This window comes from Dicentrarchus labrax, unplaced genomic scaffold, assembly GCF_905237075.1.
Source record: "Dicentrarchus labrax unplaced genomic scaffold, dlabrax2021, whole genome shotgun sequence".
NCBI lineage: Eukaryota > Metazoa > Chordata > Actinopteri > Moronidae > Dicentrarchus > Dicentrarchus labrax.
The window spans coordinates 24,739,315-24,765,119 of record NW_026136708.1 but is presented as its reverse complement, the minus strand read 5'-3'; the positions used below and the strand labels follow the sequence as shown (position 1 = coordinate 24,765,119).

At 41.0% G+C, this 25,805-nt stretch overlaps 1 protein-coding gene across 6 annotated transcripts in view; it reads right to left on the bottom strand.

Moving 5' to 3' along the window:
• Positions 1–4,042: 4,042 nt before the first annotated feature.
• Positions 4,043–25,805, bottom strand: part of col12a1b (collagen, type XII, alpha 1b) — a 137,317-nt gene continuing 115,554 nt past the window's right edge. For 5 of the 6 annotated variants that reach the window (XM_051408952.1, XM_051408951.1, XM_051408954.1 and 2 more), the window contains 13 exons: positions 21,424–21,510; positions 18,479–18,532; positions 18,081–18,176; positions 16,909–16,962; positions 14,594–14,647; positions 14,445–14,498; positions 14,062–14,133; positions 13,919–13,954; positions 12,759–12,825; positions 12,436–12,621; positions 11,014–11,082; positions 8,661–8,831; positions 4,043–4,996 (listed from right to left, as the gene is read on the bottom strand). In XM_051408952.1, the coding sequence (XP_051264912.1) occupies positions 4,875–4,996; positions 8,661–8,831; positions 11,014–11,082; positions 12,436–12,621; positions 12,759–12,825; positions 13,919–13,954; positions 14,062–14,133; positions 14,445–14,498; positions 14,594–14,647; positions 16,909–16,962; positions 18,081–18,176; positions 18,479–18,532; positions 21,424–21,510 (1,122 nt within the window). In that variant the 3' untranslated portion in view covers positions 4,043–4,874. Of the gene's footprint in view, positions 7,452–8,660; positions 8,832–11,013; positions 11,083–12,435; positions 12,622–12,758; positions 12,826–13,918; positions 13,955–14,061; positions 14,134–14,444; positions 14,499–14,593; positions 14,648–16,908; positions 16,963–18,080; positions 18,177–18,478; positions 18,533–21,423; positions 21,511–25,805 lie in introns of all 6 variants that reach the window. The other variant, XM_051408956.1, reaches the window with a different exon arrangement.

Genomic DNA, 25,805 nt, shown 5'->3' with positions numbered 1-25,805 from the left:
CTGAAACTGAAAGGGTAACCGCGGTGTCTTAAAGGTGCAGTGTGCAGGATGTAGCGGTATCTAGCCGTGTAGCTGCAGATCACAAACTCTGTCGCTTCACCCTTCCCTTCCAAGCGAGACGGTGGCTGTGAAACGGACGAAAACGTCCTTGAAATCCTTGAAATATAGCGATTAGTTTTCCAGTCAGGGAAACACCTGCAGTTTGATTAAAATGACTGGAAATAATTTATGTTGTCCTGGATACTATCTATATTTATATTTTGTTTGAAACTTGTTTGTAGGATAAGCTGCACCCTGTGACACTTGGTTTATCAGCTCCCATGTCAGTCAGTCAGTCAGCCAGTCTGTTCAGACCAGACGGGAAGTGAAACAGACTGAATCTTTTCAGCATCCAGTCCAAATTTTCTGCAGCAGAATTCTCAGAGAAGCTTGGTGGAAATGCTGTAAATGGTCGTATCTACATACATACAGCCTGTTAATGATCAGATATTGTTGTTGTTGTTGCTGTTGCTGTTTTTAAAACCGGCACAAATCACAAGTTTCCAATTTTCTTCAGACTTTTTCCAAATACATGTTTTTTTTTTTCATTTTCTTTAAATCGATCAGCGAGTCCAAAATGTGGCCCTAACAGATCGTTAAGTTAATTCCAACATTATTACTTGCGTGGACGCTGCCCCCCCTCAAGTTCCACCCCTGGCTGGAGGCTGGTCCAGCAGTCATCTGTTATCATGTAATAATTCATTAGTTTAAAATAAATGTTGAGATATAATCACTGTGAATGAATCCGGGACGAAGGTGCTGCGGAGCCGATGCTGTCAGAGTCTGTCAAAAGAAAATAAAGCAAAGACCCGCCGGGGTTGATGGGAAATGTGGTGTTAATTTGTAGAATCGTGAGCGTGAAAGGTACTCGTGCTGTTAGACAGAGGCTATCAGCAGCCTTTGATCACACATACAGAAAACGTGGTATGGAAGTGTCCTCGTGTTGTTTATGCTGCCTTTCATTTGGTCCTCATAGTGTCTTTAATCAGATTTCCACTCAGCAGGGTCGGGCAGACTGTGCGTGCAGTTTACAGTTTATTCCTAATAACCTTCAGTCTGCAGCAGTTAGAAAGAAAAAAAATGGACCAAAACATTTCATCATGCTCAGATATGTTTTGAATTTTGCCACCATCAAAGATTTGAATCTCGGTCTGTATTCTTTTGCAAGGTCCAGGGAGGAACTTCAAAGCCGCTGATAAGCTGGACCCTCGGAGGGGAACAAGGCTGTTCCGCCCTCCTCATCCCTTTCCAATTAGACCGCAGGAGCGCTCTGATTAAAAACACCAGATACGACATTTTGTCAGCGACGTCAGTGAGCTGCGGTCACTGCGCCGACTGAGGAAAATATGTAAAAGCTCTTGTTTAGTCTCGAATCGACAAACCTTCTCGTCAACATCGATTCATCTGCACATTATTTTACAGATAAATCGTCTGCGAAACATCAAAAAGAAGTGAAAAACAAGCCCAAAGTTATGTCTTTAAATTGCTTGTTTGATCAGACCAACAGTCCAAAACCAGAGAATATTTACTTAATGTAATAGTTATATCATATTTTTCATTAAAAAAATGATAATAAAATAAATAATTGTCTCAGCTATCCGTGAAAGCAACAATTACACAATGTTTTAACTATACTATTGATGTTTTTACCACCTTTCAGCAGTTAATCTAAAGTACCTGAGAGGATAAAACCAATAAGGGTTAGGGTTAGTTATTTTAAAGTTTAGAACCAGTAAAACATCACTAATGCAGAACTAAAAGGAGTGCAGACGTGATGTTGAGGCCAGCGGGTATTTTAGATTTTTCCTCTCTGATAATCTAAACTGTCTGACAGGGATCATTGCCTTGTAACTGGTAGCTACAGATGAGTCACACTTGAGTAGAGATGAACTCATCTGAGCAGCCGAATCGCAGATGATGAGGTGTTTCCATGGAGGAGATGTGATGTTTACAGCTTATAGATGATTAGTGCGTCTCACTCATGTGCTCGACTATTAGGCTTTATGTTTGTGGCAGTGATTCAGGGGGAAAATATCCGAAGAGAAAATAGCAGGCCAGAGAAGTTAGCTAATTCTCAGCAGTTCCTGAGTTCATGGTCATAAAAAGAAGCATTCAAAGAGGCTGAGGAGAATAGCACTTTAAGACACTTTCCCCAATTTCCTCACTGCCCTATTTACGCCTGCCTTTCCAAGTTTCCACTCCGGGATGGAGGTCTTTCCCTCGGAGAAACAACGCTGTGCAGATGAGACAGTGGCATGCCCCGCTCTGAGAACTGAACTCGGCCGTCCTTCGTCTGCGCCTATTAAAGCTTCATTTTATCACTGATTTAGACGTGTAGGGGCACTAGAGCTGCCCAGATCCCACAGTAGTCAAGTGATGTTACCCTATTCTCCCACAAAGTGCCCCTCTAGTTCACCAAACTCTTATTATGGCCAAATATAGGGGCTCCTCAACTGAATGTCTCTCTAAATGGTCTTGAAGGTCAGTCTTGTTAGTGTAAGCGCCACTCTAGTCCAAATGTGCTTCGAGTTAGTTAGTGTCTGTGTAGTCCCCCTAGGGCTTAACATTAGTTAGGTTCCCTGTATTCAGTCAAAGTGCTTCCTAAATTAAGCTGAAGTCAGTTCAGGCTCCCCTCTGGTTGATCCAAGTGCCTCTTTAGTTGGGCCGAGTGCCTGTCTGATTAATGCCCTTAATTGGTTCCCAAGTTCCCGTTTGATGAGACTGTGCCTTCTTAGTCTGTCCAAGTGCCCCAATAGTCTGTTAGTGCCTAGGAACTAGATCAGCCATTATGGTCATCTGCAGATGTAGTTGATCAAAGTGTTCAGTCCATGTGTCACAACTGCCCTTGTAGATAGCCAATTTGCCCCCTCTGTAGGGCTGGGTACCAAACTTTGATACTTTTATGGTAAAAGCATTGTTCAGGAACTGGTATCAAAGTCTTGGTATCTAATCTTTTTGGAATGATACCCAGTCCTAGTCTAGTGTCTCTAGTCATCTTGACTGCCCTTCTAGTTAGAAATAAGTTCCTCATGTTGGTCCAAGTACCCCCCTAGTGTGGCATAGATGCTCGTCTAGTCCTTGTGCCCCCAAAGTCCACCTCTTGTCAGCTCAACTGCCCCCAAATTCCACACTACCCCGTCCATCTCCAGGTGTAGTTTATTTAAAATATTCAGTCCATGTGTCCCAGATGCCCTTGTAGATATCCAATGTGACCCCTCTACAAAACGTCCATACTGTTATGGCACAGAACAAATTGTGTCGATACTACAAGTATCGTTAAATGTCTTGTCATTGAGTGACATGCTTCCTCCTTTGGAGTGAGTAATTGTACCGTATAATGTATAATGTATTCTCTTTTTGTAGTATTGTTCAGGAACAGAACAATAACCAGTCCTGTTGTGCCATATGTGCCCTGAGTGCCCTTTTATTACCTTTGCCAAGGAGGTCACGTTTGTGCTGTTTTTTCTGTAGGGTTACAGAACCCATTACATTTTTCACTTTCATCAACATTGTAAGATGAATCAGTTGTAACACAGACAGAGCGGTTGTGCTTACAGATCACAGGAGACTGGACTACTGGACTGGATGGAGGTCTGCAAGTTTTCTTGGAGTTTGGCTCAAGAACCCTTTTTCTACGTGCCGCTAAAGTGCCATTCAGGTAAGTCTAAGTGCCCCACTAGTTTACCACTCTGGTGTTACCTGTACTAGAGATGTCCATGCTTTATCTTTACCCCAATCCCTTACAGCAGTGGTTCTCAAATGTTGTGGTGTCAAGGAGCTGAGATGTAGTCTTATATATTGGCAGATTATTAACAGTGAAGACTGTGAAACAGAACAGTAATTCTTATTCATTCTCTCATTGGGCCAACTTTAGTCAATAAAATAATAGTGACTTACTCCTCATTTTTCTGGGGACCCCCAGACCCCCAGTTGAGAACCACTGCCTTACATAGACTAACCCAAGAGAGGTGTTCCAGTGAGACTCACAAAAACCACACAGGTGTAAATTTTCAGTAGTTTTATTGAAAAATGCCTCTTCTGTTTTCAGAAATAAATAAGAAAATAAGGCTGTGGAATTCACAATCTGCAGTTCAAACATGAAGCAGCAATACCATTTCCATAGTCTTGCACGCAGATTTCGACTGCATTCGATACTGAGAAAAATGACAGGAATGACAACAACTATATTCTGGTTAAAACAAAATTGAAATGTAACAAAAAAACATTACTAAATATACACCACAGACATGCAATTCCACGTTTTTGTTAAAATTAGCTGTGACGGAATAAAGGAAAACTGATAAATATTAAGTCTAGAGATACAAAATGAAAGCTGTGTTTAACTGCCATAATGAAACTGAACCTCCTTAGAAGACAACACTGAATGAAGGATTATATTGAACATACTGGATGAACTGTGACAGATCTGATGTCCCGACATTGTGAACAAACATTTTCTTTCTTTTTCTTTAGCTTTGTTATAATGAGTGCACTGTTCAACACTGCTAGTTAATACAAACTTGATGCAAATATGTTACAAGCAAAAGACACAAGTGGAAAAAGAAAGCTCACAGGTTTTTTTTTTTTCATGGATTCTTAACACTTTTCTTCTTCCATTTTTTTAATCATTCGCCCACAACCTCCCTCCCTCCCTCCATCCTCACCCTTCACCTGCCACAAAAATGAATATTCACATACGTTTTAAGGCATTTAAAGGTATTTTCCAATAAATTCGAGGTGTCAAACCCCGTTTTGTTTGTGTATAATGTGCATAAATTCAACAACAAACACAGGTTGAACAAGGAAATAAAAAAAGAAAAAGAACATGGCTGGTCTTATGATGTTGGCCTATCGGACGCCTTTCTTGATAGTGATCTCTTTCGACGCTGGTTTTGCAACACATCCTCCTCCTCGGGGACTGGGACTACTCGGGTGTCGGGTTCAGGTGGGTATTGGCCTGCTCGGAGATAGCGTTTGGGCCAGTTGAGCACAATTTGACAAATGGTCTCAGTTTGTGTCAGCATGCACAAAAAGAACGAGTTAAAATGTTTTTCTGTCTGACCGCTGGCTAAAGCACTGACGGTTAGTTAACAGCAGGGGCGTGTCCACAGCGTCCCCGGGGATGTTTGATACAGCAGGTGTTATCCCCCTCCCTGTTGGAGCTACCGACGGCCCAAGACAAGCTAACAACTTTAGCTTGGCTAAGTTAGCCTGTTTCAAAATCATTGGCTCATGGACCTTTTGGAAGTCAGCTTTCTCTTTTCCTGTGCTTAGATAGCTTATGCTATGCTAGCTCAATCAATGTTGAAAAGACAAGCACATTATGAAGATGGTTAAACGATAAACGTGACATATGGTATATATAGTTACATCTTAGTTAGCATTTTGCGGACATAAGCTAACCTAACGTAGTTGACTGATCTACATCAATGGTTTGCTGGCTAGTTAGCTAGCATTTTGCTACAGAGCAAAACTCTAGTTAACTAATCAACATCAACCCTTATCTAACTAATTACTAAAACTATACAGAAGCTAACGATTAATATAGATTAGCTGGTTAACTAACATTAGCTAACTTCAGATGTAACTATATACTGTATATGCCGCGTTTATCTTTTAACCGTCTTCACAATGTGCTTGTCCATCACAAAGCATATCTAAGTCGTTTCTCAACTGTTATTGGAGCAAAGAGCAAAAAGGGGCGGGACTTAGGCAGAGTCAATTAACAGATGTTTGTTAATTTATCGTAAAGCATTTTTATATTTAACCAGCATGCTGTTGTACCAGCTAGCAAACCGAGACAATGAGTTTATTGACAGAATTAAGAGGCGGCAATCTGAAAGGATCTGACCCAAACGATCAATCAATAAATTGTAAAATGAATCAGATATATCACAATAATCTGCTGTCTGAGCTTCTTAGATGATATCGCTTAAATCAATGATGTGATTTGTCTTTAAATTAACCAACATAACAGGTCTGGACCTCCAATATTAGACTGTAAAATAAAGTGTGAATGATCCGTGAGATAATTAATATTCCATATATGATGTAACAGATTTTACCTCATTGTCAGGTTGAGAAAATACGGCTGACACAATGACACAGTTATTCATGACTTTAGTTACTGTCAAATATTGGAAGCTAATAAGATTTAATTAGAGATTAATGGAAAGGAGTGAATGCTCACCTTCGTATAAATGATCTTTGAGTTATAAAATAAAAATATTGTACGTCTCTTCCTTCCTGTCGTCTTCCTCACAATGAAACCTCTCTCTCTCTGAGATATAATGGAGCAGTTATTATAGTTTTACAGTACAAATCAGCATAAGATTCTATCAGAATACTGTTGTTTTTATCATTATTGATGAACTATCTCTTAACTTGCACTTGATGATTGGCCATCCAATCAGCCAATCAACTGTCAGGTGCAGTGGGTGGACACGCCCCTGGTGACCATCTCAGTGCGTTTCCCTTTGGTTGATGTTAGAAGTCGAGGTGTTAGTCCAGTTACAGTCACTCAACAGTTATCAACGCTGCCACAGAATAAAACATTTCTACATAAGGGTTCATCTACCACCGGCCCAGAGAGGGAGGGATTGCATTGTTAGTATTTGATCACATACAGATACAGTACAGCCGGTTCTGGGGGACAAAACTAAAACAGGAAGAAACTGATTCTGTGTTTGTACATGAAGTGGCAGATCTGAACCTCCGGGGTCACATGTGCAGGAGGGATTCAGTTTGGCCCTGAGCGGTTTAAAACAGCTACAAACACATGGGCAGGAAAATAAAAATCATTTAATAAAAAAAAAAAAAAAAAAAAAAGGCGTTTTTGTTGGCATTCAGCAAGCAGCAGGTTGTTGTTTGCAAGGCACAAGCTTTAAAACTACAGATGTTAAAGACTAAATTTAGTGGACTGGATTCAGACATCATTTACAGGCACAAATTAGTTTATTTACACATGTCACCTCGAGAGAAACGCTGCTAACAGAGTTGTTGCTGCTGTAGGTGCTGGCGATGCTCGTTTCTCTGTTACAAAATCCACCTTTGTTAGTATTTGTTTGTTGTTGTTGTTGTTGTTGTTTGGTGCATGCTCCTCCACTGAACATTTGGTTTGGTCTTTGGCTTCAAGATGCAAAACAGGCCACTAAACAGGTGGGTGCCATCACCGCTGCTGCTGGTGGGTTTGTTCTACTGGCTGTGAGTCGTTGTTAGTACTGGTTTCCCTCTTTGTTGTTGTGTTGTTTTTCAGCAAAGTTTGTTAATGGTTTCCTTTGGCGGTTATCCTTTAAACAGCTCTAGAGCGTGTGAGCAAGTGTTTCAGTTACAGGACTTTTGGGTTGTTTTTTTTTTTTTCAGGAAGTCAGTGAAAGCAGCACAGGCGGCATAGAAAGTCTACTATGGTGAACCTGGAACAGGCCAAAGAGGATGGAAGGTGTCAGTCAGGTCAAAGCAGGAGACAGCGAATAAACAACTTCTAGCTTTGTCTAAAGATTAGTGACTACAAGTTTCTGTAGACTCCACGCATGCATTAACCCTATTGAAAAAGACAGACCAACATTTTGGGAAAATCCTTGTTTGCTGTCCGATGCCCCTGAACGCTGTGTGACTTTGGGTTGGACCAGAGGGACTCTGATGGCTGTGAGAGAAACGTGGTGAAATCGTTGGTCTTAGATCTGGTCTGTGTCAGAGATTCAGGACCAGAAATGTGACTGAACAACTAGGAATGGGCATTTTAAGTAATTCCCATATTTGAGAGCCTAAAGCAAACCAAACTGTATTTAGTATTTGTAACCTTTCAGCTAACACAGTTCATTTTGTTCAGACTTTGCAGATCAGACCTCAGTTTCATCACACTTTCCTCAAACATCTTCTCCACTCTGATAGTTTGTATCCGACTCAACAGTCAACTCGTGGAAGCTTCCTCCGTCCCCGAAGTCTAACAGCATCTCCAGTCAACATTCTTGTTACGATCCAACTCAACTATTCTTCTTTTGTCCTGCTAGCATCATAACGGCGCTTGCTAACACTGCTAACATTAGCAAATGAGGTGGTACATAACTCGTACTGCACTTTCGTTTCATTCTACTTTTTTTTTAACACTTCCAAACACCAATTTTATGACTTGCTGCTATTCGGTGGCTTACGTTAGATGAGTGATGTGAGACTGAAAGCATTAAACATTATCTATAGTTATAGCTAATAGGTAATATTATCAACTGTTTAAGAACTTTTGGAATTGTCCAAATCCTAAATTCAATCAAGAATAAAGACTCTATAGACACATTCAGCTGACTGTTGGATGAATTAGTTACTCACCTTTTAGTTATTAAGATTTGACTGCTTTGAAGTTGTTGGAAGATGTACTTTTTCTCTTTTGATGGAGCTAGGCTAGCAGTTTCCCCCTGCTTGCAGTCTTTGTGCTAAGCTAGGCTAAATTCTCATTTGACTCTGAGGGAGACAGAAAATAAGTGTATTTCTCAAAATGTTGGAGTGTCTTTACAGCATTATGAAATACCCAGCAGCTGACCATTAGCAACGTTTAGCAGCTACAAGATGTTATTCTACTCATTGCTTAACACCGGGCTACCGCGCCCCGTGACCTTCCTGATACGTACCTCCGTATCCTTGCCCGTTGTAAGGAATACCGACACACTGAGAAGAGTCACAGTATCCAGGAGGTCCGGGGGGCCCGCGGACTCCGGCGTATCCTGGACGTCCGGGGGGGCCACGAGGTCCGGCTGAGCCTGGAGGGCCTGTAGATCCTGTCCTGCTTTCTCCTTGTGGACCTGGTGGACAAACACAGACTCATTCAGATCACAGAGATGCACTGGAGGAAATAAAGCAGAGCCTAAAGCTGCAGTTCCTCTAACAGCCACTAGAGGCTGGCTCCAGCAGTGAGTCAGTCAGTCAGTAGATAATAGCCTAAAGGGTGAGCTTCCCATGAGAGAGAGAATCCTGTCCTTTTGGTATCATGTGAAAGTATGTGTGCGATGTAGCTCCAGTAAAGGGAGGATGCATTCTTGTTAGTTGTTTAAATCCAAACACAGCAATCAGCCAATACAGAATACAGAGTCATACTCATTATGGGATAACTTCAATAACTTAATGAAACAGATGAAATGATCCATTATGAAGCACATAGTTTGCTGTTGACTAAGACTCTTCTCAGCAGTTTATTTGACTTTTAAGCGACAGCTCTAATCTTTAACTGCAGTATTGCTGGATTTGAAGCTCACCTCATTAAGATGGATGAGGTTGTGTCAGGTTTGTGAAGCTTTAATGAGATGATTTGCTTTTAAAAAATGATTCTCAGAAACACTAAGGCCCTCCTCCATGTGTTTATGATCATTCCAACAATAGAAATCAGTTTACAGCTCTTGTTATTTCTGATTAATTTACACATAAATTCAACTTTTATTATATTCTTGTAAAAAGTAAAAACCGCAGGAGGTGTTTTGTGATGTCTAAAAGCAAACAGATAGTTGTGGCTCGGTGTCAACATGCTCAAACTCTAGCTGGAAACAGAGTTTTTTAACTGTTGCAACTGCTGCTGACAGTCTCGGGTACAACATTTGGAACGAAGAAATAAAAGAAACTAAAGTATGAGAGGAAAAAAATGGATCTGCTGATCCTTTTTCCCCCTCTGCGTTATGTCTAGACACGGACAAAGCCGGCTTGGAAAGTTTCCCTAATGGTTTGTCTCCTCCTCGCCGTCCTCAGCATGTGTTGTGAATGAACCGAGAGCATTCCCTCTCTCCCTTTTCTCTCTCCCACTCTCCTGCTCCCAGTTTCCACAACTTGACCCTGTTTTCTTTGTTTTTTCCTTATTCCGTCTTACGGGCCGGATTGGGGTCTGGGTGCCGGATTACAGCGGGACTGGATGGAGGTGTGATTAGTGGAGCTGCTCGAAGGCTCTGGGCGAGATGACATCATGATTCTGTGGTTGTTGTTTGAGCTGAGTTTTTGCAGGACGAGCTGCAGACATTTGTACAAATGACGTCCTAAAAGTTTGTTCTGAGGACGTTGGTTCACACTGGGTCAGCTCCCAAAGACTACTGGCTTCATCTGAAGACTACCAGTCGACCGAACGTTGATGATATTAATTTAATGATTATAATCTGTATATTTTAACAGCTGCCTGTTAAATGCTCACAGAAATAGCGGTAATGATTCTAAATTGTATTTACTTCAACACAGTGTAACATCACACACGTCTCATTGTTCAAAACATGGAATAAATAACTTCAAGCTTCACTTACAAATGAACTAACTCGCTACAAACTGTGTCTTCGTCCCCAGGGTCAGAGTCCTGGTTGGAGCCGCTGGGTCCCCTGCTGCTACACCAGTGTTTAAACTGCCCCAGTCCTTCCAGTCCAGGCAGTGTTGGAACAATCCTCTGATACTTGACAAGGTGCAGCTCCTATTTGTTTTTGTTTTTCTGCGACTATCCGACTAATGAGAAGTTTGTCGACTAACAGTTTATTTGACTATTGAGTGACAGCCCTCATCTTTAATTCCAGTTTTGCTGGATTTGATCCTGAGAAAGAGTTTTAACATCTTATAAGTCACCTGAAAGTTTGTAATCACAATAAGCATGTATTGATCTTCAATCAAAGACGAGGTATTAAAGTAGTTTGTGCAGTTTTTTGTTGTTAGCAGCAGTGACGTCTAGCTATGGAACAGTTGGTAAAAGAGAGGAACTTGAATTCAGAAAGTAAGCGGTTGTATCCCTCTGAGACCAGCTTAACTGCCTCGTTAACTCATCAATGGAGGACCAATCGTACGACCCAAGCTCCCAAACAGTCACATTTTTATAAGAAACAACCAAATGTACACAATGACTGAAAGTTATTTCTCCGTCCAACGTCAGCAGTAGAAGCTTTATCCTTTTTCCTGAGTGAAATCAAACATTACATCAGCTTTTGCTCCAGGCTGATTGATCTGATTAATGGAGAGTCAGAGACATACCTGCGGGGCCTCTCGGTCCTTTCTGTCCGATTCCTGGCACTCCTCTTTCTCCTTTCTCTCCCGGAGGACCTGAAGGAACCAAAGGAAGCAGCTTAAAGTTTCATAATCAGCTGTCTGTCAGTACAAAGAGAGTTTTCTGTCCTGTTCGATAAAAGATGATTACAGTAACTTCTTCCATTATTTCTGGCTGTGTGAACACGATGGATCTGAAACGTTACACTGAGAACGAAGATAAAGTTAATTTATAAACATTAAGATATTTCATATTTGGTGTCAGATCCTTTGCAGTCCTGCAGCCAGATTCACTTCCTGCTTGTTTTGTGTCATAACTCTGATGTAAAACAGGTAAAACACATCATCAGTTAGGTTGAGGTAATGTGACTGAACACTGTTCGGCCTGTGGTTCCTCTCACTGTATGTTTGGGATCATTTCCCTCCAGAATTGTTATAAAATCCGAGGATTGTGTATTAAAACGGCTACAAGTCAAACAGCCGCCGCCCAGCATGAATATAAACATCCTAAAATTAAAGCTGAGAGTCACTTTAACTTCAGCCAGAACAATAAAAACACGTCTCTGTCCTCATTCTGTCCTCAGCCTGCAGCCGTCGTCCTGTATACACAGTAACTGTTCTCTAGTGGAAGAAGTGATATGAAGTAGGACAACCCTCAGCTTCTCTCCCTCACTCGGTGCTGTTGCATAAGAGCTCCAACTTCTACTAATCCTCCTCTGCTCTGATGGACCTCATGTGTCTTCACTGCGTCACACACAGCCCAACCATCGCTTCGCTTTTAAGAGACAGAAAGTCTGTGCTGGGCATCAGGCACAATATCAGTAACAAACATCAAAGATATGTTGCTATGGTGATATTGATACAAAGAATGGAATAAAATATATTAAATACATTATTTTGTGAATATTACTTCTTGTAACTTATTAATTATTAGCTCCTCATCGTCCAGATTGTCCATGTTTCTCCTTGTCTCAGGGAGCTACATAACATCTGGGTTTAAATACCGTCATACGGCTTACTTTAACTCGAAGATTGTTGAAACTGACTGTTTTTGTAAGTTAAGTTTCTGTAACACTAGATCAGTCTCACTTAAAATCACATAGTAAAAGCTGCATAATCAAGAATATTTAACTTGAGTCTTGCTCTCATCCACTAACATGACATCCGGTTTGTCTGATTCCATGTGAACGCAGCGAGATGCTTCGGTGATCCAGAGAGGAGACAGGAGTGAAAATCTGAGACTACTCCAGGATATTTACTAATGAAGCCAAGCCTCGTTAGCATCTTGTGATGGTTTTGTGCTTTTTAAATAAAGCTGCTGCAGAGTAAATAATCACTGCTGCTGTTTTACAAATGCTTCCACTGTATTGGTTTAGCTCCTCATGGGGACCCTGTCGAGGTGCTTCCTACCTCTCTCTCCCTGCTGGCCGGGTGAACCTTGACTTCCGGGGAATCCGTTCCTTCCTGCGGGACCTGGCTCTCCGCGGGGTCCCTGCCTGCCGGTAGATCCAGGAGGCCCCGGAGGTCCTGGGCTGTTGCTGCGGTACATGCCGTTGGGGATCTGGTTCAGTAGCGTGTTGACGCGAGTCATTTGTGCTGCAGTGGCGGAGGAAGAGGAGGAGGAGGAGGAGGAAGAGAGGGGACAGAACAATGAGCGGAGGACTGACTGCGGCTGCTCAACGGTGCCAGAAACATTTCCAAACGCAGTTCAAGGGAAAACATTCACTACTTACCGTTTACTAGAGACTCACAAACTTGTCTGGCAATAGATCGCATCATGTTCTGAGGAGCAAAGTCGCCCTGTGGACAGAGACAAAGGATTTAACTCCGGTTTATTTTATGGCTTTACAATCAGTTGTTCTTGTTCCTGTAGTGTGATGTTGAGCTTCACTGTGCAGAAGGATGTTTGTGTAATAAGACTATACAACTCCTCCACGTCCTTGGCTGGATCAGGGTGATCATAGTCAGTTAGTTAAATCACACTGAACTGCTTTGGACTCTTTATTTCTTTTTGTTTATTAATTCTCTGCTATAATTGTCTCCTTACTTTTGCTGTGGTTGCAGATGTCCGATCCAAGTCATTTAATATTGAGTATCTGCCGATACTGATCCAATTTGTATTTTAGGGAATGCAGTGCCAGTGCTCACTTCCAGCACATCAAAGTTACTAAAATCAATCCATTGTACATGTTAAATTAAACAGCTCTGCATTACATTAAAAACAAAATACCCGCATTGAAGCTGTTCTTCAATGACTTTTTAATAGTAACAACCCCTCTGTGGTCTTTTGGTCAGGTGAAGGCTGCATAGAAGCAACAAACTGGAGAGAGAGAGTTACCTGAATGAACTGTCTGTATCTGCTGACTGTTTATTTCCATCGTCTTTAGCAGGGATTACATTAATTTGTTACTTATTGGCTATCTATTCGCAGGGCTTTTGTTGAGCTTGCAGTGGCATGTTGAGTGTGGCTGTGTCGGCTCTCTACCGCTGTCTGTCTCTCCTCCAATCAGAGGCAGCCCCACCCACGGTGAAATCACAGTTCTCAGGCAGAGAGCTCAGATTGGAGAGAATTGACGATGGCTGCACTGTGCACGAAAGCTTCAGATCGAGTCAATAAAACTCAACTCAAACACAAAGTTCACTGAGAAAAATTTCTTAAATTAGGTCTGCCAATTGTTTCTACAAAATTCCTGAAACTCGGGAACCAGTTGTGGGAACAACTGAACAATACCTCGTCTTATTTTGTGATATTTAGGCTTCAAAAATATTCACATCTGATATGACTTGTTGTAGAATCTTTTTCAAGTAAATCATCTCAAACATGAGACATGTTTGGAGTTCAAACATGACCTTTTTGAGTTTCTAAGTTGTTAAGAAACCTGCAGGTACTCACTCTCTCTCCCTTGTCTCCCTTTGGACCGACAGCACCCTGAAAGCAGAAAGTCAGAACTGTTCAATCATCAGAAAACCATCTAAAAAAATTTAAACTCTGCTGGCCGGTTCCTACACACCGGCCATCACAGCAAGGACACTTACAGGAGTTCCAGAGTCTCCGGGGTTTCCTGGTTTTCCTGCAGCACCTGGTATTCCAGGAGATCCTGGAGGTCCCTGAGAGGAAACAGAAAATCAAAGCTCAGAAGGCGGCAGGTTAGGATATATAATCACATTAACCATAAAACGCTTCTTCTCTTTAAAATCCCCAAACAATCATATTAAAGGATGAAATAACATCATTGGATCCTTTTTGTGATCAGAAAATGTAAATCCTGCTGGAGGAAATCAATGTTTCCTCTGAGAACTCCAGTTTGTCCTTGAGCAAGGCACTTGAATGTCTAATTGCTTCATCTGGGTTCATACGCAGGCCGCAGCTCTCAGGTGAACACGTGTCAAAGCTCCCAACAAACCATTAAAACTCTTACCATGGGTCCCGCGGGGCCTCTGGGTCCGGTCGATCCTTCCTTGCCTGGAGGGCCCTGGAAACACAAGAGGAAGACTTGGGCTGATACGGTTCATGTTTAAAGAATTCGGAGAACATGGTTGCCATTAAAAGCAGCACAGGTGCACTCACCCTCACTCCAGCTGCTCCAATTGGGCCGACGGGACCGGGAGGACCAGGTGAACCCTGCAAACACACAACAAAACAAACATTTCACCCTCTTTTTCCTGCGTTAACTATAAAGGTCACCTTTGATCCGGCCGTTCATACCGGGTTGTTTCAGCGCCTGCCTGTCCAACAGTAAATCTCTTCCTTTTTTTTTGTGCTCATTTGCTCAGAAAGTCTACTCACTTCTTTTACTGCCAATCCTCTCTGGTCTTTGATGCCTCGGCATAACGTTTACAGGGAACATAATATATTCCAGATCTGTTTTATTGGCTATTATAAACCAGGACCCGCGTGGTCTGCAACTCATTAAATGCATGTTGCTATAGCATCTGCTTCAACATGGTCACCTGCTGCCGGCCCACTCCATCAGCACCGTCCACGTGGAGGTAGGCGCAGTGCGTTTGTTTGAACACACAGCGGATTGATAACTGACAGCCTTCGTCACACTACAGGACTTTATGTCTTGTAATCGGAGTCTAGAAGTCATTGTGGTTTTCAAACTACATGCGGATCAGCAACAGGGGGGTCACACACTACAAGACCTTTTACAACCAGTCTGACTGGTCCCAGGACTACGTTTAATCAAGCAGATTATGTTTAATCAAGTAGTAGTTTAAAAACACGCTCACAAAGGGAAACCATTTACACCCATTACAAACTACTGATAACTATTCTCATCAGCCAGCGTCAGTAATCAATACACTAATTACTAAAGCATTAATCAAACTAATAACCTACAGCAGTCAACATCAGACAAACTTATCATACTTAGCAGTTATCTAGTGTTTCTGTAATGTAGACAAAACGTTAAAAATGATCCATATTAGCAGTCTGAATTAAACTAAAAGCTAAATATAAAGTGTATTTTGTACAAACATATATTTTGTCTTCTGAACTCACTCAGCCTCCATTGTAGCTGCAGCTCTTTCAGTCAGTAAAATAAGAGCTGGTTGGTTGATCAGATACACGCCAAATTGAACACCGACTCACAGAACCATTAATTTTAAAGTCAGTTAGTGTGAACTCGGCATTACTCATGTGTCTGAGCTCTGTTTGGAGGGAGGACACTCCGATGAAGGCTAAAATCTGATAAATGACAGGTTTGATCCGTGTTCACGTGTTCTGTTCCAACAATCAATGTCCGGTTGGGTGGGACAGGCTGTTTAACAAGTGGTAAACCCAACCAAAGTGGAATTCTTTTATCAACACCCTGCTCAACCAAGAAAACGGATCTCTCCCCCGTCCACATGAGGGAGGAAGAAGGTTGACTCCGCATTAACAAACACCACTCACAGAGGTCAGAGGAAGGTGGGAACAACTCTGCAGCTATAAACAGATTTAATGGAGCCTGACGGACTTCCACAGAGGATCACTGAAGGCCTGAAGCAGCAGAGGATTTTCAGCTCCTCAAGCATTAAGAGAGCATTTACCCTCTTAACCTTTAACCTTAAACTGTGCTGGAGGAGACCAGACTCACCAAATCACTGTTGACTTTTTTTATTAAAAGGTTATATATGGGATTTAAAACATTAATATAGCAGCAAACAACACAGGCAGAGGGAGTGAGTCACATGGTGTCTCATTCCCTCTGCCTCCATTTATATTTATAACCTTTAAATCTTCTATCATTTAGTGTTCTATAAAACTTTTTGTATTTCTTGTCGTAAAAGTACAACATGTGTAAGTTGTCTGAGTGACGCTGCAGCATTCGTGAGTCAAACAATACTGAGAGAAAAGCTTTGTAGTAAATGGAGAAAAACTTCCATCTCTTACCACCCCATAAAACCTACATATAAGCGGCTTCGATCCAGGAAGAAATCAACCAACATTCATCACTCCGTATTTCTAACACACCAACAGTTTGATCCTGTTTAGATGTCTTGAAGTTTCAGCAGTGACCTGTGCTGTTCTTTACTGTCAGTCCAACAGTTGCTTTATAATCTTAGGTGTCACATTTGTCTTCCAAATTCTGGATATCCCAGGTTGGACCTCGTATAAAACAGATAAACAGATAAAACAGCTTACATTAGGAGGAGGATGCAGCGGCGGACCGCAGGCCAACACTTTAACCAGCGCTGTTAATCAAGGCGACTTGTTCTTGGCACGCCCTCTGCACAAATTTAATTTAAAAGTAATATTCAGAAACACTTCTCTCCGAATCCTCCCCAGCTGGAAAACCGTCCGACTCCGTCCAGACGCCAGAGTAGTAGTCAGACTGTGAATTATCTCTGTTTCCTGTTTAACATCTTAAAACCTTCTCGAGCCAGAGCCGTACTTACTTTCTGTCCAGGTAAGCCAGAGTCGCCGGGGTCTCCCTTCGGTCCAGGGCGGCCCTGAAGGTGGAAAACAACAACGTGAACATTACTTTAAGAAAACAATAACGTGAAAATTTAGGAACAGAGGTAACTGTAAATCATTACAGTTAAGGGGGGAAAATGTAATCAGAATACAGTTACATTTAGTAAAAATGGGGAAGTTTTTCTTTGAGCAGAGGACACATTGTTGACATATAAATATCTTGATTACCATCTTATTTTCTAAGGTCACATCGTGATGTCTTATAGAATACATCAATACTTCTTACTGACACTTTCTGTTCTCTTTATTTACACATTGGTGTTGAGGTAATCAAAAGTACCGGAAAATGAATCAAGCTACTTTAATATTGTGATATTTGGATTAGGTTACTGACTACATTATTCAACAGTAATTAGTAACTGTATTGGATTACATTTTTAAAGTAACCCTCCCAACCCTGAATGCAGCTGTGAATGCCTGCACAAGACGGATCCAGAGTGGTCTAGAAGATTCTTTAGCCTTCAACCAGGTGTACACAGCCTAGTTAGGATCTCAATACGTAGATCAGTTAGTTGTCAACAAACATGGAACGTGTCAAATTCATTTTTAAATCACATCTGCGAGGAAACACTCACTAACTTCTGCTAGCACTCGTTGTATTTACGGGGCTTGCTTAAGCTAGCAAGAAAGGGGTCGGAGTTAAGTGATGTTTCCGATTGCTGGGCGATATTTTTGTTTCTTTGGAGTCAAACTGTACGGATCTCGTTTCCACCTACATTCTTCCTCATCCTGATTCTACTGTTAGTGTTTAGCCACATTCTTAATAAAATGGCCTCTTCCCTGCTATCGCTAACTGCCCGTGCTGTGTGACCTCTGGAGACACTATGAGGGAACATTTCTGTCTAATCTGGGTCTCGTCTCGGCGACGTGATTTACGGGCTTTCAGTGATTCTGAGCTCTCAGGTCTCTTTGGTATCATTTCTTCCCCTCAGACATGAAGGAATGTAAATCTGTGCCACAGAAACTCCCCCGGCTTGTAAATTCCCTCTCGTGATAAATCGCCAGGATAATACCTCTCCTCTGCGAGTGTGTGTGTGTGTGTGTGTGTGTGTGTGTGTGTGTGTGTTTGCGTCAGGTGTGTTTACGAACTCACAGCCTCTCCTGGAATCGACAGCCCGCTGGGTCCTTGAGGGCCGGGCAGACCCATGGGCCCAGGTGGTCCGTTGTCTCCACGCGGGCCGACTGGTCCCTGCCAAACGAAGAGCGGAGGTCAGATCAGAAATATTTAAACACAGGAGGAGCTTGTTGCTGATGTCTGAGTTTAACGCTGCTGCTGCGGATCGAAGCTCCCCAATGCATCAGGGAGAAAACATTGGTAAGTGGAATCAGATGTGCTCTTCAAAGCTTCTCTACTTTAAACAATCTTTGGTTTCCATCTGATGGCTGCAGAGTCTGACCCAGCTCACACAACGCTGTCAGAGGATTATTTCTTAATTAAAAAGGTGACGTGTTAAAGATGAGACAGATTTTTTTATTAATAAAGGTACTCACAGAAGGACCGGCCTCTCCTCTCTCACCACGGGGACCTTTGCTGCCGGGGGCACCCTGAGGAAGAGGAAGAGGAACATTTGTCATGTTAACGAAACAAAAACTAAAGGTGATGACTTTGACAAATATCAGTGGCTTTAAGATGGAAAGAATCCACCTTAAAACCCCCAGAAACCTGGTTTCAACACTTAATAATATAACTTTAAATGTTCCTGACAAGTATTCAAGTCACAAAATATCTTTCTTTATCTATTTATTAAAGGTCCAGTGTGTAACATTGAGGGGGATGTATTGTCAGAAATGTAATATAGCATGGGTATATTTTTATTAGTGTTTAATCACCTGAAAATTAGAATTGTTGTTTTTGTTACCATAATGAGCCGTATTTCTACAGTAGCCCAGAATAGACAAACCAAACACTGGCTCTAGAGATGGGACGTTAGCATTTTTTCGTGACCACCCAGTTTCTCCAACACACTGCGCAGCCCATTTTTATTCCCAGGTCTTCAATACAGATGCGAGTGGTGTTTAGTTAGTTGTAATACACAACTTCACCACTAGAGGTGAAAAAATAATCATCTTAAAGTCTCGACAAACATGGTTTCAAATCTCTAAAACGTATTAATTTGTCATAAATATGTTAATAAAGTTATTTCGGTTTCATAATGTAAGATGTATTCATTTTACCTATGAAGGATATGGTTTTTTTATATTTTTCTTATTGTCCAAAAAATCCCATGAAACCAAAAATGAACATCCTGCCACTCTTTTTAAGAAATAATTTTCCAGGGTTTTCCAGACAGTGAAGGACAGCACTTGCTCACAGTCAGTGTTTATTGGATTAGTGATTTTTTCCGCTGTGGTCGCTGGTGAACTGACTGCAGTTTAGCTCTAATTCCTCCAGTTCAAATCAATTAAAATGTACTTTATTTCACAGAAAATAATCTTCTAAAAGTGAAAGTCTGAAATGAAACACGTCATTAATAGGCTGTTTGCATGTTGATATAAACATCTACAACAACTCCACCGAGGCTCTCTGAGAATTACTTTCATGGCTACATAAAAATTAGACTTGACACAGAAAAGATCCCTGCAAGTCCGCTTTGTGTCTGGTAAAGGTTTAAGTTTAGGTGGGTGATCTGACTGAACAGCTAGAATACTATTAATAGAATTCAAGGACAACATAGATTATTTACGGGATATTTGGTCTTTTTAATCAATTTCCAGATGTTTCCATGGTTGGAAAACTAGTCTCTAAATGTCCAGGTTTTCCAGGACGCGTGGAAAACCCGCTGATAGACGAACTGACACATTGTTTTTTGGTCTTTTTATGAGATTTATCAACATTGATGAAGATAAAGAATGACGGCAGACTGATCCATCCTTCCATCTGTGCAAGCGCGGTCTGCAGGTTTATCTATCAACTGTCAGAGCTTCGTCACGCTGCACCACAGATTACCTCCTCTCTCCTCTTAAAACGTTTTATGAGCCATTGCAAAGAAGTTTCCCATGGTTAATGTGCCTCAGGGCACAATATTCTCCCTTGTACAACATACAGTGTATAAATAACCATAAATAACCTGACAAGGAAGAGCTTTTACTCACATGTAAGTTGTGATACCACAGTGGAAAAATGTTCCATTACAACTAAAAGCATTTAAGTAAAAGTATGTAAAGAGAGTATTAACAGTAAAATGTGCTTGCTGTATAAAAAGCTCTCTGGCTAAATTCCTAAAATTAGAGATAATTCAATAGTAAAATCATAAAATGTGAAACAAAGTAAGTCAAACTTTCCAACCCTGTCTCCTAGAAATCACATTCATATCCTCTAATTAACAGCAACACAATGCTGTTTGTATTCTGCCTTTTAATCAGCTTAATGACCAAACGTTCTGATTGTATCTGCAAACACTCACTGTCAACAGGTTTAATGTGTTTTACAGTTTCTGCTCGTGGCAGCTGAAAGATGATTCATGTTTTTATGGTTCTGTTTAGGCAACTCAGGAAATGATTAAATCATTTAAATAATCAGCACATGAAATATTTCACCAAAACAGCGGTCTGTCCTTAAAGGGAAACTGATTTTACACGTCAGAGTACGTCTTCAGGTGTTGGGGAGTTCTATATGTGAAATAACTTGAGTCGGCATCAGTTGAAGACTCTGAGTTTGAAAATGAAACCGATCTGTTGGAAAGATGTGATCTTTCCAAAATTCTGTAGCTACTCTGTTGCGGACAACATTAGCCGCTAGTATCATAACACACCTGAATCTCTGAGTGAACTGATAGCTTTGTAGTTGCATTGTGGGTAATGTAGGTGCCATGTTTTGACAAGGAAGAAGATTAAGGTTGTGTTCACTTCTCCTGGGGATCTTCTTTTTTTTTGGCTTTGACTTGGGTGGAGGAACTCGACTGGAAAATGAAAGTGAAACTAAAGTTCCACCTAGCATCGTTTTCTTCTGTACTTTTTTATAAATTTTTGTTGCGGGACAGTGCGGGAGCGCCATTCTCTCCCAGGAGGCAACAACGGGTACGTTCTGTTCACCGTTGACCAAAAACACAAACATGTTCATGCACAACAGAAAGACTCAGTAAAGCAGCAGAAACACAAGTAGTTAACTGGCTGTTAACAGGTTATTAATACATTGTTAATGTTACTGAAATGTGATCACTTGTTTATTAACAGGTTATTAATAGGTTTTCACTGATTAGAATAAGTTGTTAACATATTATTAATACATTGTTAATATTATGAAAATGTCCTTACTCTGTTATTAACAATGTGTTCACTGCTTATTTACAAGTTATCAACCAGGGTTATTAGGTTACAGGTTATTAACAAGTAGTTAGCTTGTTGTTAACGGGTTGTTAATATGTTGATTAACATGTTATTAAAAGGTTGTTAACAGGTTATCAACTGGTTTCTAAGGTGGATTTGGTGATTCTTACCACTGGTCCCTGAGGCCCTGGCAGCCCATTGGGCTCTGAGGTACAGGTGCAGGCATTGGGAAGAGACGGACACTTCAGCTCATCTCTCTGTTGGAGAAAGAAACAAACAATTTAATAGTTGAAAACAACTAAAATCATTATAGTCAGAAAGTGGCCGAGTGAACCTTCTGACAGAGAAAAACTTGAGCCAAAGGAAACAGACTCCAACTGATTTCACTTTGGATTGAGGGCTGAACATCTAACAGCATCCATGTCACTTCATTAGCAGCAGATGATTCATACATTCTCGGTTCACTAACAGTCGCTGACATAAACTTTGAGTGGGCGTCATGAAAAGGTGTCGAGAACAAGAAAGCAGATCCAAAGTGTTCTTCAAGAATACTACAGAATCATTTTGATCTCAAAGAACACAGTCCGTCTCCATTAGTGGTTGAAAGATATTTCCCAATGTTGCTTTTCACTCAGAGGTAAACAGTTTAGACAACATTTCTGTACATTTAACCCTTGCACAAGACAAAGAGCAGAGCTGGGAGGCCTTTGAGTGACGTTTTCTGGAGCCAGAACGCCAGAACAAATGTGTGGGCACAGTGACAGCACCCTGGGTGATTTTCCAGGAGGAGGGGTACATTTTCTGCTTCAGAGATTTCAGCATGACGATGAAATTAAGCTTTTGTGAAAGTAAAACCTCAAGAAAACAGTTTAGGAATCTAAAAACAGTCTCCTGGAGAGGAGGACTTTGAAAGCTGGAGGAACCTTCCAGCGAGAAGAGGCGGATACTGTATCGAGTTAGAAGGATAATATCTTGTCTGATATCCAGAACTATTACCAGCAGTCCTCTCCTACCAAATTAACTACAAATGTCACTTAAATCTTAGGACGATGTGCAGCTCCAAGAACGTTGACGAAATCTTTGGTCATTGGTCACAAACTTCTGTCCCGTTTTACACTGTGAGACATGGACGGATGGGCTTCGACAACGAGAGCGTCACAAGTTTAAGGAGTTAGCCATCTCGCTTTCTTTTCATCTCTGTTGCACATGCTCAGTATTGATCGCAGCAGGAAAGTTTATGAGCTGAAGAACAAAGCGAGAATTTCAATTATCCTCGAAACAGGAGTTTAGTTGGGTGGTGTTGAGACTACAGCATAGTTCTCTGGATCTCATTTCTTTGTTCAACATGTTAACATGAATATTTTCCATAATCTAACATCTTGAGCTTTTTCCATATTCTCCTTACAAGTGGACATAATATTAACTATCTAGAACTTTCAACTGTCTCAGGGTTTCCACTCTTTTTAAGAAATCATTTTTATAGATTTTTCAAGGAGCTTTCTTAACAATACAGAACAACACATTTGACTCTAGTTTAATTATTCATTTTTAATGATGCAGGAGTTATGATGAAGTGTCTCAGGTTCATTACAGTTAGGTGCTCAGAGTTTATGGGATTATGGGATTAATTCCAGGATATTTGGTCATTTTAATTCAATTTCCAGTTGTTTCCATGACTGGAAAACAAGGTTTTCCAGGCTGCGTGGGAGGCCTGTATCTATACATCTGTTGCCGGGGTTCAGAGCAGCTTAAATGTCTAAAAAGTGAATTAAACACACAAAGGACTTGTTTAGTAGACAGATCAGTTCATGCAGGACATTAACTTCTACACGGATGTGGGATGTACATTTCCACTGAGGCCACACTGATCATTTAATATCTGTCAGTGAAAGAGCCCAATCAAACAGCTGTCCTCGCTCTGCAGCAATTGAGATAATAATCCACCAGAGTTGAATCATTCTCAAAAATCTTTTGGACGTCCAACTGCAGACGTGCTGCACTCAGACAAAGCTCCATTTGTTACAGCGTCTCCGGAGATCTCTGCTGGGACCGAAGTAAGAAAGCCTCACGTTGAGAAAGGCCAGCCACCAAACAACAGCCTGCACTGTGTTCTTAAAAATCTCATGATGTTGCTGCCGCCACCGCCGCTGCCCAGATATTTCACTGCTTGCAAACAATTGTTCCTCTTTTTTTAACATCGCAGAGGTCTTGAGAAACACCAGAGATGATTTTAAAATAGGAGTTGATGTGTGAGAGATGAAGGAAAAAGAAAGAAAGGAACTTCTCTACAATGTATTCATGTTCTTTACCGCCTATAAATTATCACGAAAGTCTGTTCAGCATTTATATTTTCTTTCTATTGAAGCATGTCAGCGCTTCCACAACACAGTCTCTGCTCTGTCTTACACCGCTGAAACCTCTCTTCCAGTCAGTTATGTAGGTGTAATAAGCAACTGTTTACTAGCACGTTTGTCAGATGATTACTGCTTGTTGTGCTGTCCCCAAATGGCCAAAAAAGGTCGATGAATGCAGGTTTAATTAAATTAAATAAAAACAAAAGTTAAGAGAATCTCCACGAATCAGTCAAATCGCAGTGGACACCACAATCCGTAGTGATGAGTCTTTTTAATAAAAATAGAAAACATATTAATGTAAAGCATGTTTCACTCTGATTAATTGAGCTTCACTAGATCCACTAGAGCAGGGATCTCAAACTGCCAGTCCTTTATCCTCCTCCCTCGGGCCCCGATGTGAAGTCAAAAATGTTGTGGTTGTTGTGCCAGGACTCATTTGTTGTTTGGCTGCGAACAACAAAGATGATATAAAAACTTATAAAAACTACTGTTTTCATTGCAGTGGCCCCAATCAATCTGACCTCAGCACCGAAAGATACCGCCTATATAGAGAGCGACCATCTCTGTCTGGATGACTTTCACCCAGCACTGTTCCCCCGCTGTTCAGGTCCAAAGAGAAACCAAAAATCAATGTTGACTTATCAGGTACGAACTTCTCCTAAAGCTAACCAAATTGCGACCTCAGGGAGCTTTATTTTGAAAGTGTAACCAGACGTTTAAAAAGTTTATCCACTGCTTGTGAAACCACGGTCAAAGGACATTTACATCAGAGTTTGGGGCAGTAAGTCATCTCTTTTCCATTATTTTTATGTAAATTATTAAGATATTTAAACTTATATAACTGCCTATACACTCAGTGTCACCTCCCACGTCTTAGCATTGAAGTTAGTGATTCAAATTTAATCATAAGGTTAATATAACCAGCTGGAATTACTGCCCAAACCAAGAAAACAACACTCATGTTGTAAAATGTGTGAAATCAAAGCAGTTTCTTTGTACATTATGTTTTGCATTATATCTCAGGCTCTGTTGTTATCGGCTGGCTCACACTCCTGCATATCACATATACCCTGTTTATTTTTCTCTATGATTCGAGCCAGTTCTGATTCTGATTACGCCGCCCTGAGCTTTGATCTGCTGCTGAGTGTGTAAGAAGAACCGAGGAGACGCTGTGACTGGTGAAAGCTGTTTGGACCTGCAGCTGGGTGTTACAGCACAAACACTCATCTGCTTTTTACTGTCAGGAGGCTGTAATTACTTCTGCTATTAACTCAAACTAAATGTGTCATTTAACAGTTTTTCAGTCCCCCGAGTGTGGATTCTTTCTTCCTAAAAAATGCCTGAGAAAAACCAGCTGGCCTGACACTTTTCTGTAAGACGATCAGTCAATAAACCCAGGATGCTCCATAGATGTACAAACAAACAAACAAACAAACAAACAAACTGGCAGATGGGAGTTTTGGGCATTTTTGGAGATTTTCAGGACAAAGAAATAATCTTAGGATTGTGTATGAAATAAAATCGGTTTCAGTTAACCCTTCCTAAGTCCCGCCCCTTTTTGCTCTGTGCTCCAATCACAGTTGAGCAAGCCTCGGTTAACTTCCTCGTTTCCTGTACCTAGATATGCTTCGTGCTAGGCTAATCTATGTTTAAAGGGACAACCCCGTTTTGAAGATGGTTACAAGATAAAAGCGACATATGCAGTCACATCTTAAGTTAGCTAATGTTAAAATGCAAGATAGCTAAACTACATCTGCATTCACTGCTCTCACGTATGCTAACACATTATTTCCTTGCTCTCATTATCTGGGGCCGTCAATCAAGATATTAGCTGTTCTCATGTTCTCTGTTATCGTCTTCATCAGCCTCAGCAAAGTCATCAGCCGCTACCACCAGTGTCTGGACTCTCCCTGTAGAGTCTGAGCGCCAAAGACTGTCTGACAAGACTTAATTATCACATATCAAATGTTATAAACAACATTTATCTTTACTTCATTCACTTGTCTCTCCTAATTGAGCCAGCAAGCTACATCAATTGTTAGCTAGCTTGTTACATCCGATAGATCGTGTAAGCAAAACGCTAGCTAATTACCTGGCCAACAATTCATGTAAATTAGCGAGCTAATTAGATAGCATTTTACTTACATTAACTAACTTAAGATGTAACAGCATATACTGTATATACATGTTACTTTTAT